Here is a 12,981-nt window from a genome sequence, read left to right as displayed (position 1 = left end):
TGATGTGAGGTGCACTTGGCATTAACGATGACGTGAAATATCTAAAGATATCTTAAAATAATAATAAAAAATGGAAGTGTAGGTCTCTGTGTGCGTGACCTCTGTTTAAGGCAGGAAAATAGCTAAAGAGCACCAGCTGTACTACTTCATCACTGCAATCACACAGAGCAAGGATCACCTTTATTTGACTGGAAAATCGAGCACTATATGTTCAGCATCACCAAGCTCAAGCGTGGATAACTGAAACGTGCGGCTTTTCCACTCGCACCCAGCACCTCTGCTGTAACGCTCCCACCTAAGGCTACACACATTTATCTGTCACTACTGGATACCAGGTCATCCTGTTTGGTAAAGCCTGATCTCTTTCTCAACCTGCTATCTAAATTAAAAATAATAATAAATACTAATGCATTGAGATTTTTTCCTCAGATGAAGATTAATTGAAATCTGGCTGTGAGCTCCTACCTAGAGAAGAAAAGGACAAGGAAGCATTCGAAGTGCAGCCAAGCAATTTGGCAGACAGCACTGCATAAAGCGCTCAGGCTTACATAGTCTTGTTAGGAAGCAAGCAATACTTGTATTATGTTCAGCCTGAAAAGGAAAACTAATGATTAACTTAATACCACATTTATTTTTAGATAGCACTGCAAGAATGCACATCACCTTACAGACACAAAAGATGACGCTGGCCTGCCACAGGGCGCTTACATTTTAGCTTTGACAAACACGCCACAAAACAAAAATCTCGGGGACAGGAAGAAGTGGAGGCTGTCAGGTTGTAAAGGGGGGACATCTAAAAAAAAGGAGGGGAGGGGATTATTCCAGGAACAAAAAGCAAGTTGATGAGGGTCAGGTGCTAGGAAGAGGACAACAGCATGGAGCACAGCACACCTGATAAAAACAGATTGCGCAGAGACAGGCAGAACCGCACAGGTAGAAAAACAAGCTGTAGGGTTTATAATTAATATGTCGGAATGCATCTACATAATACATCATTGTTTCAGCTATTTCCAGAGATTATAATGGTGACATGTCATCAGGAGCGTCTATTTTTTTTTTAATTGTCAGTGTTGGGTTTGTTTTTTTTTCAGGCCCTTCCCATCAGTAACCTTAGTGTAATATCATTTTCTATTATGAATAAGTTTGCACTTCTAAACTGGGAAGTGGGGAAATAGAAAAAGCTCTGCAGATGCAGGAAAAAAAAATGCTCAAAGCAGAAATTTAACAAAACTTGAAGTTTTTCTTTTTCCCTTGCAGTATCTGCTTTATATTTTGTGGCATATTTCCCAAATCCATCAACCTGTCACGAGGGAAATTTCTTACTTTAAAACATTTTAGTGATTTACTGTCTTAGTTAAAAATCTCGTTATCCTACAATTTTCCTTTGTAGAGAACATGAAGAGCTCAGGCTTTGTTGTGGAAGTTAAACATTTCACTTGTAGCTGTGTTGCAGTTAAGTTGGACTCCCAGCAAGATTTGTTCTTTTCTTATTTTTGTACACGTGTCCAGTTACATCTTAAGGATCCAGATACTCTGTCAGTAACTGAATACAGTTACCAGTCCTGATTAGAAAAACCACCACAGATATTCTCTGCTACTCTTAATGGCAACATGCACTGCTTGTTGATGTACTTTGTAGATTGTTGATGGGACTTAGGTATTGCCAAATTAGTGAAAGGAAAAAGCAATCACCCTTCCTTCCCCATTCAGTTTTTTTTTGTTTTTGTTTTTTAAAAAAAGATGCATATTAAATGCATGAGGGTTTGTAGAGACCAGGAGCGGCATTTCCAAAAGGTACAGTCACCTTTGCACGGCAACACCCCTGACAGAAGGCTCCTACAAATGGCAGGCACCCACAGCTTAGGTTTCTGCTTCATTACATTCAGGTGGGGATGCTTGTACTGAGGGGATGAGGCTTTTTCCATGACCACCTCCTCACCCGCTCCTTACCCTTCTAATATGAGTGATAGGGAAACACATTGACCTATATTTGAGTTATAAAGGTAAATTCATTATTGATCTAATTTATGTGGCTCTCTAGTATTTGGTAGCCCACTTATTTTTTCCACAGGATGGCTCATGCACACAGAAGAGTGCACTGGGAATTTTCTCAGTCCTGCATCACTTGGCTAGAAAGCAGCAATGCTATTTTCCATTCCAAATGTATGTAATTATTACATTTCCATAAGCATCAACAAAAAAGGCCAACTGCCCCTGAACAATCATGCTTAACAGGACCATCTCAACAGTTTGTTTCTGCAGCATCCAAGGCAACATTTAGAAAAGGCTGAAGCCAGAATACTCTGTTTATCTTCTTAGAGCCGACCCCTGCAGAAGGTGCAGCATTTAAGCAGTTATGCCACAATTAGTAGAGGATGTGCACATCTAGCATGCAGATACAGTTTTGTAGATAAGTTTGAGACTGCTTTTAAAATTAATTTAGTTCACAACTGTCAGAGTAAATTACACCCCATGAGATCAGATCAGCATTCCACCTAGCCCAGCATGTATTTTCTCAATCTTTGACCAACAGCATATTCTTGAAGAGACAGTGTGCAGGAAAGTAATCTTTCCTTGGCATAACTTTCTTATTTACAGCAACTTAAAATCTCCCTGAGTTATTGGATGCATCAGACCACTGTTTAACCAGCCCCTTGTTTTAAAAAAATAAAAATAATAAATGCTTTTGTTCCCTACCACATTCTACAGCAATACATTTCACGGTTTGACTTTGGGCTGCATGGGAAAGTATTCCCATTTGTCCCTTTAACCCTAAACAACTAAAACATCATTGTGTACCCACCAGTCCTCGTAACTGCAAGCCAAAGGCACACTTTACTCTCAGTCTAAGAACAGAGCCTGGAACTGTGACTCAAAGGCATGAGCCCTATTCCTCACAGCCGACCGGCAGCTTCTATACATCATGGCACATCGGCCACAGAGATAACAATTACATATACCCAATATTTTATCAAATGAAACTGGATTAGAGGACACCCCTAAAAAGGGCAGGAACTGAGAACTGCAGTAGGGAGGTAGGTGGCAGGAATAAAAGGGTGCTCTCTGTTTAATTTAGCTGCATACACTTCAAAGGCAGCAGCATCCCCACTGTTTCTTCATGAAAATACGCCACTTGTATTCCACCATTTTGTAGAGACATTTATATCAGGAATTCAAATGACAGAAGAGTGGAAGATATCATGTTCAATATTTTGAAACTGAAGTGGTAGTGATGCTGAGTTAGCACACTCACGTCCTCCAAGAGATGTCTATTTTAAGATATTGCAAGGCTAAGGACTGGGGCTCAGACACTCACCTGTCTGAGATCTTATTTAAAAAAATAAAAAGATGCATACTCCGTCATTGTTATGTGACAAGTATCTTGGAGCAGGAGTAGGAATCGTCTCAAAATATTTAGAAGGAGCAAGTATAATAATGTGGAATGCGGAAACCTGCAAAAAGCCCTCTGGAAATCTAGGAAAGCTGTACTACTGCTGGCAGGTCTCTGGGCATGTATTTGAGACAGTTCCAGGTGAACAGGAAATCAAATCAAAACGCTGCTTCCTTAATTACCACTCATCACAAAAGGTAAAAAGCTGGGAAGGTCAGTAAATCATCACCAAAGCTGGAGGCCAACAAAAAAAAATGCAAAGTTTTAGAACAGCATAGTGTTGACAGCAGGCAATATGGCTGTCTTGGAACAAAACACATTTAATAAAGGCAACAGATTAAAAAAAAATAATCCACAAACGTGTAAAATACTCAAGTGGCAAGTCATTTTAAAACAAGTGACTGAAGACTAAAAGGTACCATGGAGTGGAGCAGCAACCGAGCTGCCCGCAGGGCGGCTGAGGGCAGCGACTCAAGATGGCGCTGCTGCCTCACAGCTGCCTCGTCATCCTGCGCTGCCAAGGGCACCGCCGGGGCTCCCAGCCGTCCTCCGAAGCTCTGTAAATCGCCAAGCTTGAAATTTATGAAGGTGAAGACCAGGCTGGGCTGAGCATCTGCATGCTTTAAACCACCAGTAACTGAGTTAACACCCAGTTCCCAGGTAATTTCTCACAGGGCGGTCCAAGCGCACCGATGCTTCTAATCCCCGGCTTAGAGGTAACAAACAGAGCAGGGATTGAGCCTTGTCCTTCTCCAACCAGACATAAAGGAGTTGAATGACTTACCCTCTGCCAGGCTTTGCAGTAATGCAAGAGTTGGCAGTTCAGAAGACACCACCACTACATCTTCATAATTGTTTTATTTCTCCCTGCCAACCTCCCTGCAGCCGCTAGCTCAGCCCAGCGCACGCACTGCTGCGCACCCCATGGTGATGCTCATTCTCAATGCCACACAGCCCTGCTCCAAGCAGGTCTACACGGTGTGGTGGCTAATGCTAGTTGCAGAGGCTGAGCTACTGACATCAACGAGGTTAAGGGGAGAAAAGTCTAATTTAGGCAAGAACTAGGAAATCCACTATAAAAATAAGCAGGTTAAGAATTCCCTTTGTATTCCCTCCATGGCAAACAGGCCCTGGGGCACCTTTACCCACATGTATTGCTCTATAAGTCAGCTTCACCATACAATCAATCACCACATACTCTGTCCAGACAGAGCATTGACATTGTAGAAGGCTCTTTATACAGCCAAACCAGCAGCTTTTTGGTCAGTCAGAGTAACTTGGTGTTCAGCAGCTTGGGGGCTATTATCATAACAATGTAGATAAGCTATGGCTAGAGGAAGAATTACTTTGCCACATCACCCTGCCATACATCCACAGGATCCAGTTACCAGACACAAGGAGTGTTCTGTACTCTTGACTCTTTTCAACAAGAAGTCAGATCATGACATGTGAACACCAAGGTATTTGGAGCCCCAGAACCCAGCTTCAAGACGTTTTTCCACTTTAGTAAATACACGCTGCTGCTCCCCTCCTGGGGTCACACTGGAGGGAGGAAGAGGCAAAAGGCAACAAGTCTCAAAGCACTTCATCGGTAAACAAGATCCAATTCCTATCTCAACAGTTCCAGGACTGCAGGCAGTTTACAACACATACAGGTGGCTTTCAGGCTGGGAAGAGGAGGAATTCCAGGCCTTCGAAGACTTGGTGTAGGACCAAGCAGTCCAGTAGGGTCTCCATTTCAGTGTGGAAGGCAGATCCATTGCTCACAGTCTGTTCCATTGCAGTAATAAAAGGTTTGGGAGCTGTCAGTGCTAGCAGCCAACATTTAGCAAAACACTGAAGCTGTGCTCATACACATAGGTATAATTTCCCTTCCCTGCCTCAAAAACAGTCTGGGATATGTCTGGATAGGCAGTAAAACCATTGGGTCCAGCTACGTATCAAGCAGAAAGACCATTATGAAACCTCAGGAAGGGAGGAGAGTGCAGCTTGCATCTGAGACAGTCAGACAAGGTTGAGGGAAGAGGGGGGGAAAACAGACTTCAGTGTGTTATGTTTACAAATTCAAATTAAGGTCTTTCTTCCCTCTTCCCCCATCCCTCTTCCTTCTCTCCCCAGTTTCCTATGACGAGCCTCGGAAGCTGGAGAGTGTGATCAGGGGATAACTTAAGACACAATATCTGCGTGGCCTTTATAAAAAGGAAAAAAGTGTCTTGTGTTCTGGAGTAAGGAGTGGGAAGTCTCCCTCTGCCATTTATCTGAGGAAAGCTCAGTCATGATGTCTGGCTCTCACTCCAGTGATGAGCAAAGACTGGCAGAGCCAGGAGAGAAAAAGCCTGGCTTACACCACAGGTATAACCCACGGATGTGGTAGGAACCTGTACAGGGGAGGTTGAATTTGAAGCACCAGTTTAAACGAAGGCTTCCTCATTGGGAGTGCCGTTGATTTTGAGGAAGAGTTTGGCATCGTCATTCTTCTGTTTCTTTTCTCTCTCTAGCCTGCGTTTGTAGCAGACCAGGTAGATCGGAAGGCAGAAACCCAGTAAGCTCAGACCGAGCAAGCCAACATTCACCTGCAGGAAGACAGACAAAACAGAATTAGGCAGGCTAGGACGACAACAACGACCAAGCCACACATGTCCACGTGTCAGAACCCAGCCCACGTCACTCAGCTACAGGCAAACCAGGAAACGCCCTGCTCGGTGTATTGGCAACAACCTCCTTTGTATTTTTATTTATAAAATACCCAGAGCACCGTGTGTATAAATTAAATGCTGTAAGAGTCTGTTGCTCTAGATCATGGCTGCAGAAGTCTCTTTTTTCAACAGAAGAGGTGCGGCTGTTTAAGGTGGGGTTCTTTTACACCAACATCACTGACTTAAGGGCCCTGGGGTGCTGGAGTGCAGATATATGCACATGCAGCCGAGAGACCAACATTCTCCAGGACCACCCACGTTATAGATTCAATGAGCTGTGCAAATACTCTCAGCAAAACACCACACATTAGCCCTACCCACAATAGCCACTTGGCTTTCCTGGCATTAGCATCAACAGACCAAAATTTACTGAACTTCAGATCTTATAGGTCTCAAGAGCACAGAGAATTTCTTTTACATTTGAGGGCCTGACAGATTCACTCACTTTTACCTTACAAATTTCGGCTCCCCATGCAAACTGCTCACAAGAAGCACCCCAGCAGCCTTCTCCCTTCCTCCCAGGAAGGGGAACCTCCTAACGGTTAATGACGTTCCCTCCCAGGGCCTCATTACTTACACGCAAAAGGGTCTCCTGGATGGCACCAAGGTAACAGCAGACTAAGAGACATGCAAAATTCCTGCTGTTTATAGCCTCGGTCCATGCACAGGAGTGCTTTTATTTTCAAAGAAATGAGCCCAAACCATCTTCGCCACCGAGCCTGCATATTAAATTTGAGAAGAACTTGCCCAGAGAGGGTCTCCTTCCAAAGGTCCTGTCAATGCCATAAACAGAGGCTGCTGCAGAAGGGCGAAAAGGGCACTGATCAACGACTGCAACCCTGTCAAGCTGCCAAACTGAGTAGAGGGGTATCTGTCAACAGAAAAAGCAACAGCATTATTATACGTCACCTTGACTGTTCACATCACCCCGATCAGGTTACATTCCCAGTAGACTAACACAACAGAGCACAGTCCCAAGAGAGGCATAATAAGAAGAACAACTCTCTCCTGGACTTATGTACAACTCTCTCTTATTCTAGAGTTTTTAGTTACACTTGGTGGTAAGCACAGTGATCTGTAGTCCAGAATCCATCTGGTGACAGGGCCAAAGGCTTCCTCTCCAGACTCTTCTCACCCTGAATTCTCAAATTTAAGAAATACCAGATCCAGCACTTATTTTGTTTTGCAGTTGTACCGTAAGACAGACGGAAGTGCTTATACAGCTACTACTCCTGTTGCAAAGGGAGAAGAGTGTTGACATTTACTAGTTAAAAGCATGGCCTCTTTATCCAGATGACAGCATTTGCAGCTATGCAATCATTTTCATCTGGCCATAACAATTTGCTCCCTTTAGAAGTGAGTGAAACCTGCACAACAGGTTAGCGTGTGTTTTCCTTTTTAGAGGACAAGTCTGATCCCATGTCAAATTAAACAATACTGTTGACTGGAAAGTGCTGAATATCAGATACTACTAATGGAAAAATAAATCTCAGGAACAGTCTAACATCTGTCTCTTTTCACAACTGAGCAGGGTTTAAAAAAGGTCAGGTTAAACTAAGCTTAGAAAGAAAAATGGATCAAAACCTTCCAACACTCAAAGAAGTCACGTTCAAAGCAAAAATACCTCGCTCCAAGAAGTTGGAGAGAGTTGCAATGGTCAAACAGGGTTAGTTTATGTACAAGCTGATATGTACACCAACAGACATTTACCTTGCCCAGGACAAATATCTTTTGCTTCTAGCTGCCATGGAACCGAAAATTTATGTGTTTTTGAAGCAGAGCCTCAGATGGGTTTCCTAATCTGGATTGCCCAGACACTGGGACCAAAACCTTTTCACAGATGGAGCCTGGGAAGCCCCCATATGTGGAGATATTCAAACCCCAAGTGGATGCAGTGCTAGACAACCTGCTCTAGCTGACCCTGCTTGAGCAGGAGGGCTGGACAAGATGGTCTCAAGAGGTCACTTCCCACCTCAACAATTCTGTGATTCTCCGAAAGAAAACAGCTTCTTTCTGTCCCTCTGTTCAGCCACTCAGGACAGAGGGGCAGATCTGTTTTCAAAACGAAAAACACTGCTTACTAAGGAAGAGAGCATTTAGATTCAGCTATCGATAACTTTGATAAGTTGGAAACAAGACGCATGATCCATCCTGGGAAAGGGAGTAGGCTTCACTAATGGCATCTTGAGCAATGCTTTACCCGTGTAATTTCAGAGCAGACCAGAAGCAATGTACTCAATTATGTTAATGTTTTACCTGGACCCATGCACATAGCTACTCATTATAAGACAAAAAAAGCCTTGAATTCTTACTATATAACCTCAGTGTCAATAGCCTAGTCTCACCCGCAGCCCATATACAGCTGTGCCTGTCTCCTCGCAGTAGCTATGCCAAAGGGGTTAGTTGTTTCCGAGCAGGGAAAGCATCAACTAGGACTTCAGTCCAGCTACTGTCATGCCCAGCGGTGACTGGGGAAACAAGTTGCATCATTATTCCCCTCTGACCGCAAAGACTTCACTTCCTGATCTCCCTCTCACCTGGGCAGCTTATCACCCCAAACCAGTTTATCTGGCCAGCCACATGCTATAGGTGAGCAGAGACTTACACAGCTGCGTAGAGGCCTCCCACCGCTGAGTGGATGAATCCTCTCACGATTGTGTGCAAAATGAAGGAAAGAATCTGGAAAGAGAAGCAGAAAACGTCAGGTGCTAGGTGCCAAGGTGTGCCAGACCCCAACACACAACCAATCCTAAAAAGTATTCTCCTTTCTAGTACAAAGGGGGGATCGAGCAGTGAAGAACCCAAACCTGAAGGTTGGCACAAGGAAAAAAATTGTAGATGGCACTGTTGCAAGGGCATGTCCCCAGCAAACTGTAGTCAGGGTCACGATACTCTTCTTTTTATTGAGTCCATTGCCAATTTAGTTAATTTTCCACAAGTTATTGCAGACAATATGCAAATATGAGCAAATGACGTCTGCTTGCCTACATCATCAAGGCATGTTTGAGTATGGCATAAAATCACTGAACTCCTCTGCCAAAAACAGGTGGTGCCACAAAATAAATATTTTAACAGGTTTATAATCCCACGGGTACCACTGGGCATAGCATCTGATGCAGAAATAACCTGCTGTATACATCGGCGTCATGCTTCTTACAGCAAATTTCCTGACAGTCAGCAGCTTAAATCAAGCCCAGGTTAAATGCACGGGCACTGCTAAGAGGATCTCAGTAGGAAAGTATTTGTGGTTACAGAGCTCAGCTGCACGAATTCCAAGTGTGTATAAACTGAAGGTCAACTGACGTTTTAACTATAATTGCTTCTTTAGGTTATGGTATTGTTTGTTTCAGCATTAAGGCTGGGGTTCCCAAAGCAGCACAGAGGTCTCCCAGCGGTGCCAGTAAGCCCTCCCGCCACCAGCTGGTTCTGGTGGTTTGCAGGACCTCCCAGCACCGTCCTGTCTATCGCTTTGCCAGCCCCTTCAGCACACCCATCCGTTTGACCTATTCACCTGCAATGGTAGATTAGGAATGAGACAGGTGACTCCGAATCCAACCAGCAGGACATTTGTGAATGCAAAGGCATTGGTGGCATTGGTGATTTTCTGGATCTGACGATCACGTTTTTTCTTTTTCTTGTCACCTCTGGAACAATAGCAAAACCTATGTTACAAAAAGCACTTTTAGCAGCTACTGAAACTCATAACAAGGTTCTCCATGTCTCACATCAACTCTAAACCATTTGGCTAGAGGTCTGGCTAGGGAGACGGTGGGATCTCCATCAGCAGAAACTGAGGAACATTTGGGCAATTAAGTGCTGTTGCTGTTACTTTAACTGTTACACTAGAAGTAAAGTCTGAGCCTCCTTGCTACAACTTAAATTTGCTCCTCTTGACTGATCTTAGGGGACATGGAAGATCCTTTCCTCTTTGCAATTATTAGGTTATCAAGTCTTCCTTCAGGCTCTTTTTTCTATACTGATGGACCGATATTCGTTTCGGTCTTCTATCACAAAACACAGGGGGCCTGCTACGTGGCTGCATGTCCCGAGTGGCACACACTACGCACTGCTCAGCGTTGCTCTCCTCGTTCTCTTCTGAGCCATCATCGCATTCTTTCAGCCGCCAGTCCATGATGTACCCGATCACGGGCGCCGTCAGCAAGCACAGCAGTTGCAGTACCCCAAAAATGGAAGTGTAGAGACTCACTGCAGGAAAAAAAAAAAAAGAAAAAAAAAAAGGTTTTTTGAAAAGTGTCAGTCCAAGTGGTACCGTAGCAGTAACAGGAGATGCCTTGGTCATCTCCTCTCCTGCCTTGCTGTGAGCTCCAGCTGTATCTTCTCCAGCTCAGAAGCTCCAGCAAGGACAAGCCAGGCTGGGAAGGTGAGTTCTAACCCATTTTGTGCAGAAAGGACAAGTTTGGAAACGTGTATGCGGAGGGAAATCTGCAGCAAGAAATACAGCACCTGAGAGCAATCATTAAAACTTCAACCTGATGAAAATTCCCCACGTGTTAAACATGGGAGAAGTGTCTACACGGCTCTCTAGGGGAAAGCTGATGCCAGCAGGCTTAGAAGAGACCCTCCCCTCCTGTTCTATATAGTTCCCCCACCCCACAATGCTTTTTCCACTTCCTCTCTGCAGCCCACGTGATGGATTTGAAGGCATCGCACAGAAGGGCCGGTGAGTCACGGCGTACCACAGCTCTGAAATAAGGATGTGATTCTGAAACTGCCCATCTCAGCAGAGAGTCCTCACAATTTACAGCACCGTAAGCAAAACACAGCCGAAACGAATTTGAGTTTTTCCCTCCCGACACATTTCAAGAGCTCTCCAAAGCAGTACAGCCATGACTTATACCAAAATCAAGGTGGTAATTGAGAGAAGTTCCCAACAAGCTTTTCTCTCATATACAGTTGTAGCAAACCTCATCAGGGCCGCCTCGTGGTGCCCAGGCATGGCACCAGCTTACCCCTTCCTGCCTCCAGCTGCTGGCCAGGTCCTTGCAAGAGGAACTTCCAGCTCCAACCTCTGAACTCACATTCCTGCCCCCGTTACCTCCAGACAAGCAGGCCCTTATGTGGCCTCACATCCCATCTCATGATAACAACTGCCAGAGCCAAAAGAGACAGGTGGCATCACCCTCTACAAACACTCCTGAAGCTGATTTGCTCTTGTCTGGTTATTTTTTAATAGAGGGTAAGAAGAGAGTCACGCTGTCAAGCTTTGTCTCTCCATGCTATTCTGAGCACTTAATCTTGGGCTCTAAACACCGACAGCAGAAGCCAAATTCAGGCGGGGAATGAAGTTTATGGGGACAGTGAGAGAAGAGAAAGAAGGACTGTGTTTGCTACAGGAACAGAGTTTTCTCAGTTTATCAATCATCTTAAAAACTGTTCTTTCCTCAGGATGAAAGAGAACAATTTCTAGCAAATACCAGCAGGTATGGCAGAAGTAAAGGAAACAGAAAGGGTTCACACGTGGGCACAACCCTTTACATCCACTGTCCCACAAGTCATCGCCTCAAACTATCCTGAGCAAGGACCTCATCACAACCGAGTCTTCCACCCGCCCTGGCTCTACCCAAGGTCTCCGAATATTACCAGGTTTGGAAGAAAGATGACAATTTTTGAAAGATGCAGTGAAATTTCAAGTCTCAAACACAACAGCTCTACTCTCCTGCCTTCCTACAACTAAATTAAACGGTCATTTAGAGGGATGCTGAAGGCCCTAGCTTCTCCCCTCCGTCTTTTTGGGGGCTGCAGAAGACAGGTAGCTGCAGGCTGACTGCTTTTTCCACCTCCAGGTTTCACAGCAGGTTGAAGTCACCATCCTAATACGCACGGGAAGCAGGACTTTCAAGGACACAGTGCCTCACTGCAGCTTCAAGACTTCGCACACTCACTAATTTCCCCCATCTCCTTCTCTCCCGTTCTGTTTCCAGGTATATTTAAGTTCTCTTTGACCACAACAACACTTGCAGGAGTGACTCAACCCTCTTCTTCCCTTGTTGAGTGCTCCAGAGAGCAGCTGCAGGTGGGGGGAGCTCTCTAAATAAATCACATGCAAGTAAACAACAGCGAGGAGAGCGAGAAATCGGAGGAAGAAGCATCCCATCCTCGCCTGATGCACGCAGATTACATTTCTAGGGATCTGCATGCGTCTTGGAACTGCTCTCGCAGCCTGACACTGCTGCAAGCAGACAATACCACTGTTTTGCTGATGCCATGGAAACACCAAGACAGCCGATTGCACTGCGAGCCCGGGCTGCATTCGGGGGGAGGAGGGGAAAAATGGGAAGAAATCTCAAAGGTGGCATAGAAAAACAAATCACCCAAGAGGCACAATCCCTTTTTTTTTTTTCCAAGTACAGAGCTTGATCTAAACAGAATTGGCAGCATAAATAGTTAATATTAATCCTAAAATACTGGGGCGGGGGGGGGGGGGGATAACTAGAGCAAGCAAGCCAGGGTAAAAAAAGGAAAAAAAAATCAGAGCAAAAGAGTTACAAGGTAAGCAGAAAAGTGAGCTGTGTTGGGAAAGGTAGGCAGCGTGAAGTTTGTCCTGTTTACTGTTTAATGTCTAAATTGGCTCTTGAGCCAGGAGATAAAGAGCTGAATGCTGCAGGCTGTCAAAGGCCCAAGAAACAAAGCAATTCAGGGAATGCCAGGGCACTTGGAGTTTCCTTCCCTCCCCCAGAGCTCACTCCTGTTTTCAGAGGAGTGCCTCTTGATTTATCAGCTTCATGCAATCCAGATTTAACAAGTTCAAACTGGATCTTACTACAGAGGACAGAAAAAAAAAAAAAAAGGCTAAGCCTTGTTTTGCAATCCCGGGTATTTTCAACAACAGTAAACTAATGTACTCTTTCCTGTTTGCTCCATGTACTGAATCAG

The 12,981-nt window shown here is 44.6% G+C and overlaps 1 protein-coding gene across 1 annotated transcript in view; it reads right to left on the bottom strand.

Annotated features, from left to right (window-relative positions):
- Positions 1-611: 611 nt before the first annotated feature.
- The window catches only part of SLC43A2 (solute carrier family 43 member 2), a 31,995-nt gene continuing 19,625 nt past the window's right edge, over positions 612-12,981 (bottom strand). The window contains exons 10-14 of the mRNA XM_080563422.1: positions 10,155-10,293; positions 9,599-9,731; positions 8,693-8,766; positions 6,835-6,958; positions 612-5,964 (exon numbers count right to left, since the gene is read on the bottom strand). Coding sequence (XP_080419548.1) covers positions 5,803-5,964; positions 6,835-6,958; positions 8,693-8,766; positions 9,599-9,731; positions 10,155-10,293 — 632 coding nt within the window. The 3' untranslated portion in view covers positions 612-5,802. The remainder of the gene's footprint in view (positions 5,965-6,834; positions 6,959-8,692; positions 8,767-9,598; positions 9,732-10,154; positions 10,294-12,981) is intronic.

Source organism: Anser brachyrhynchus (assembly GCF_964034855.1).
Source record: "Anser brachyrhynchus genome assembly, chromosome: 20".
Lineage (NCBI taxonomy): Eukaryota > Metazoa > Chordata > Aves > Anseriformes > Anatidae > Anser > Anser brachyrhynchus.
Note: the sequence above shows the minus strand (reverse complement) of the source record. Positions and strands in the feature narration are given on the sequence as shown.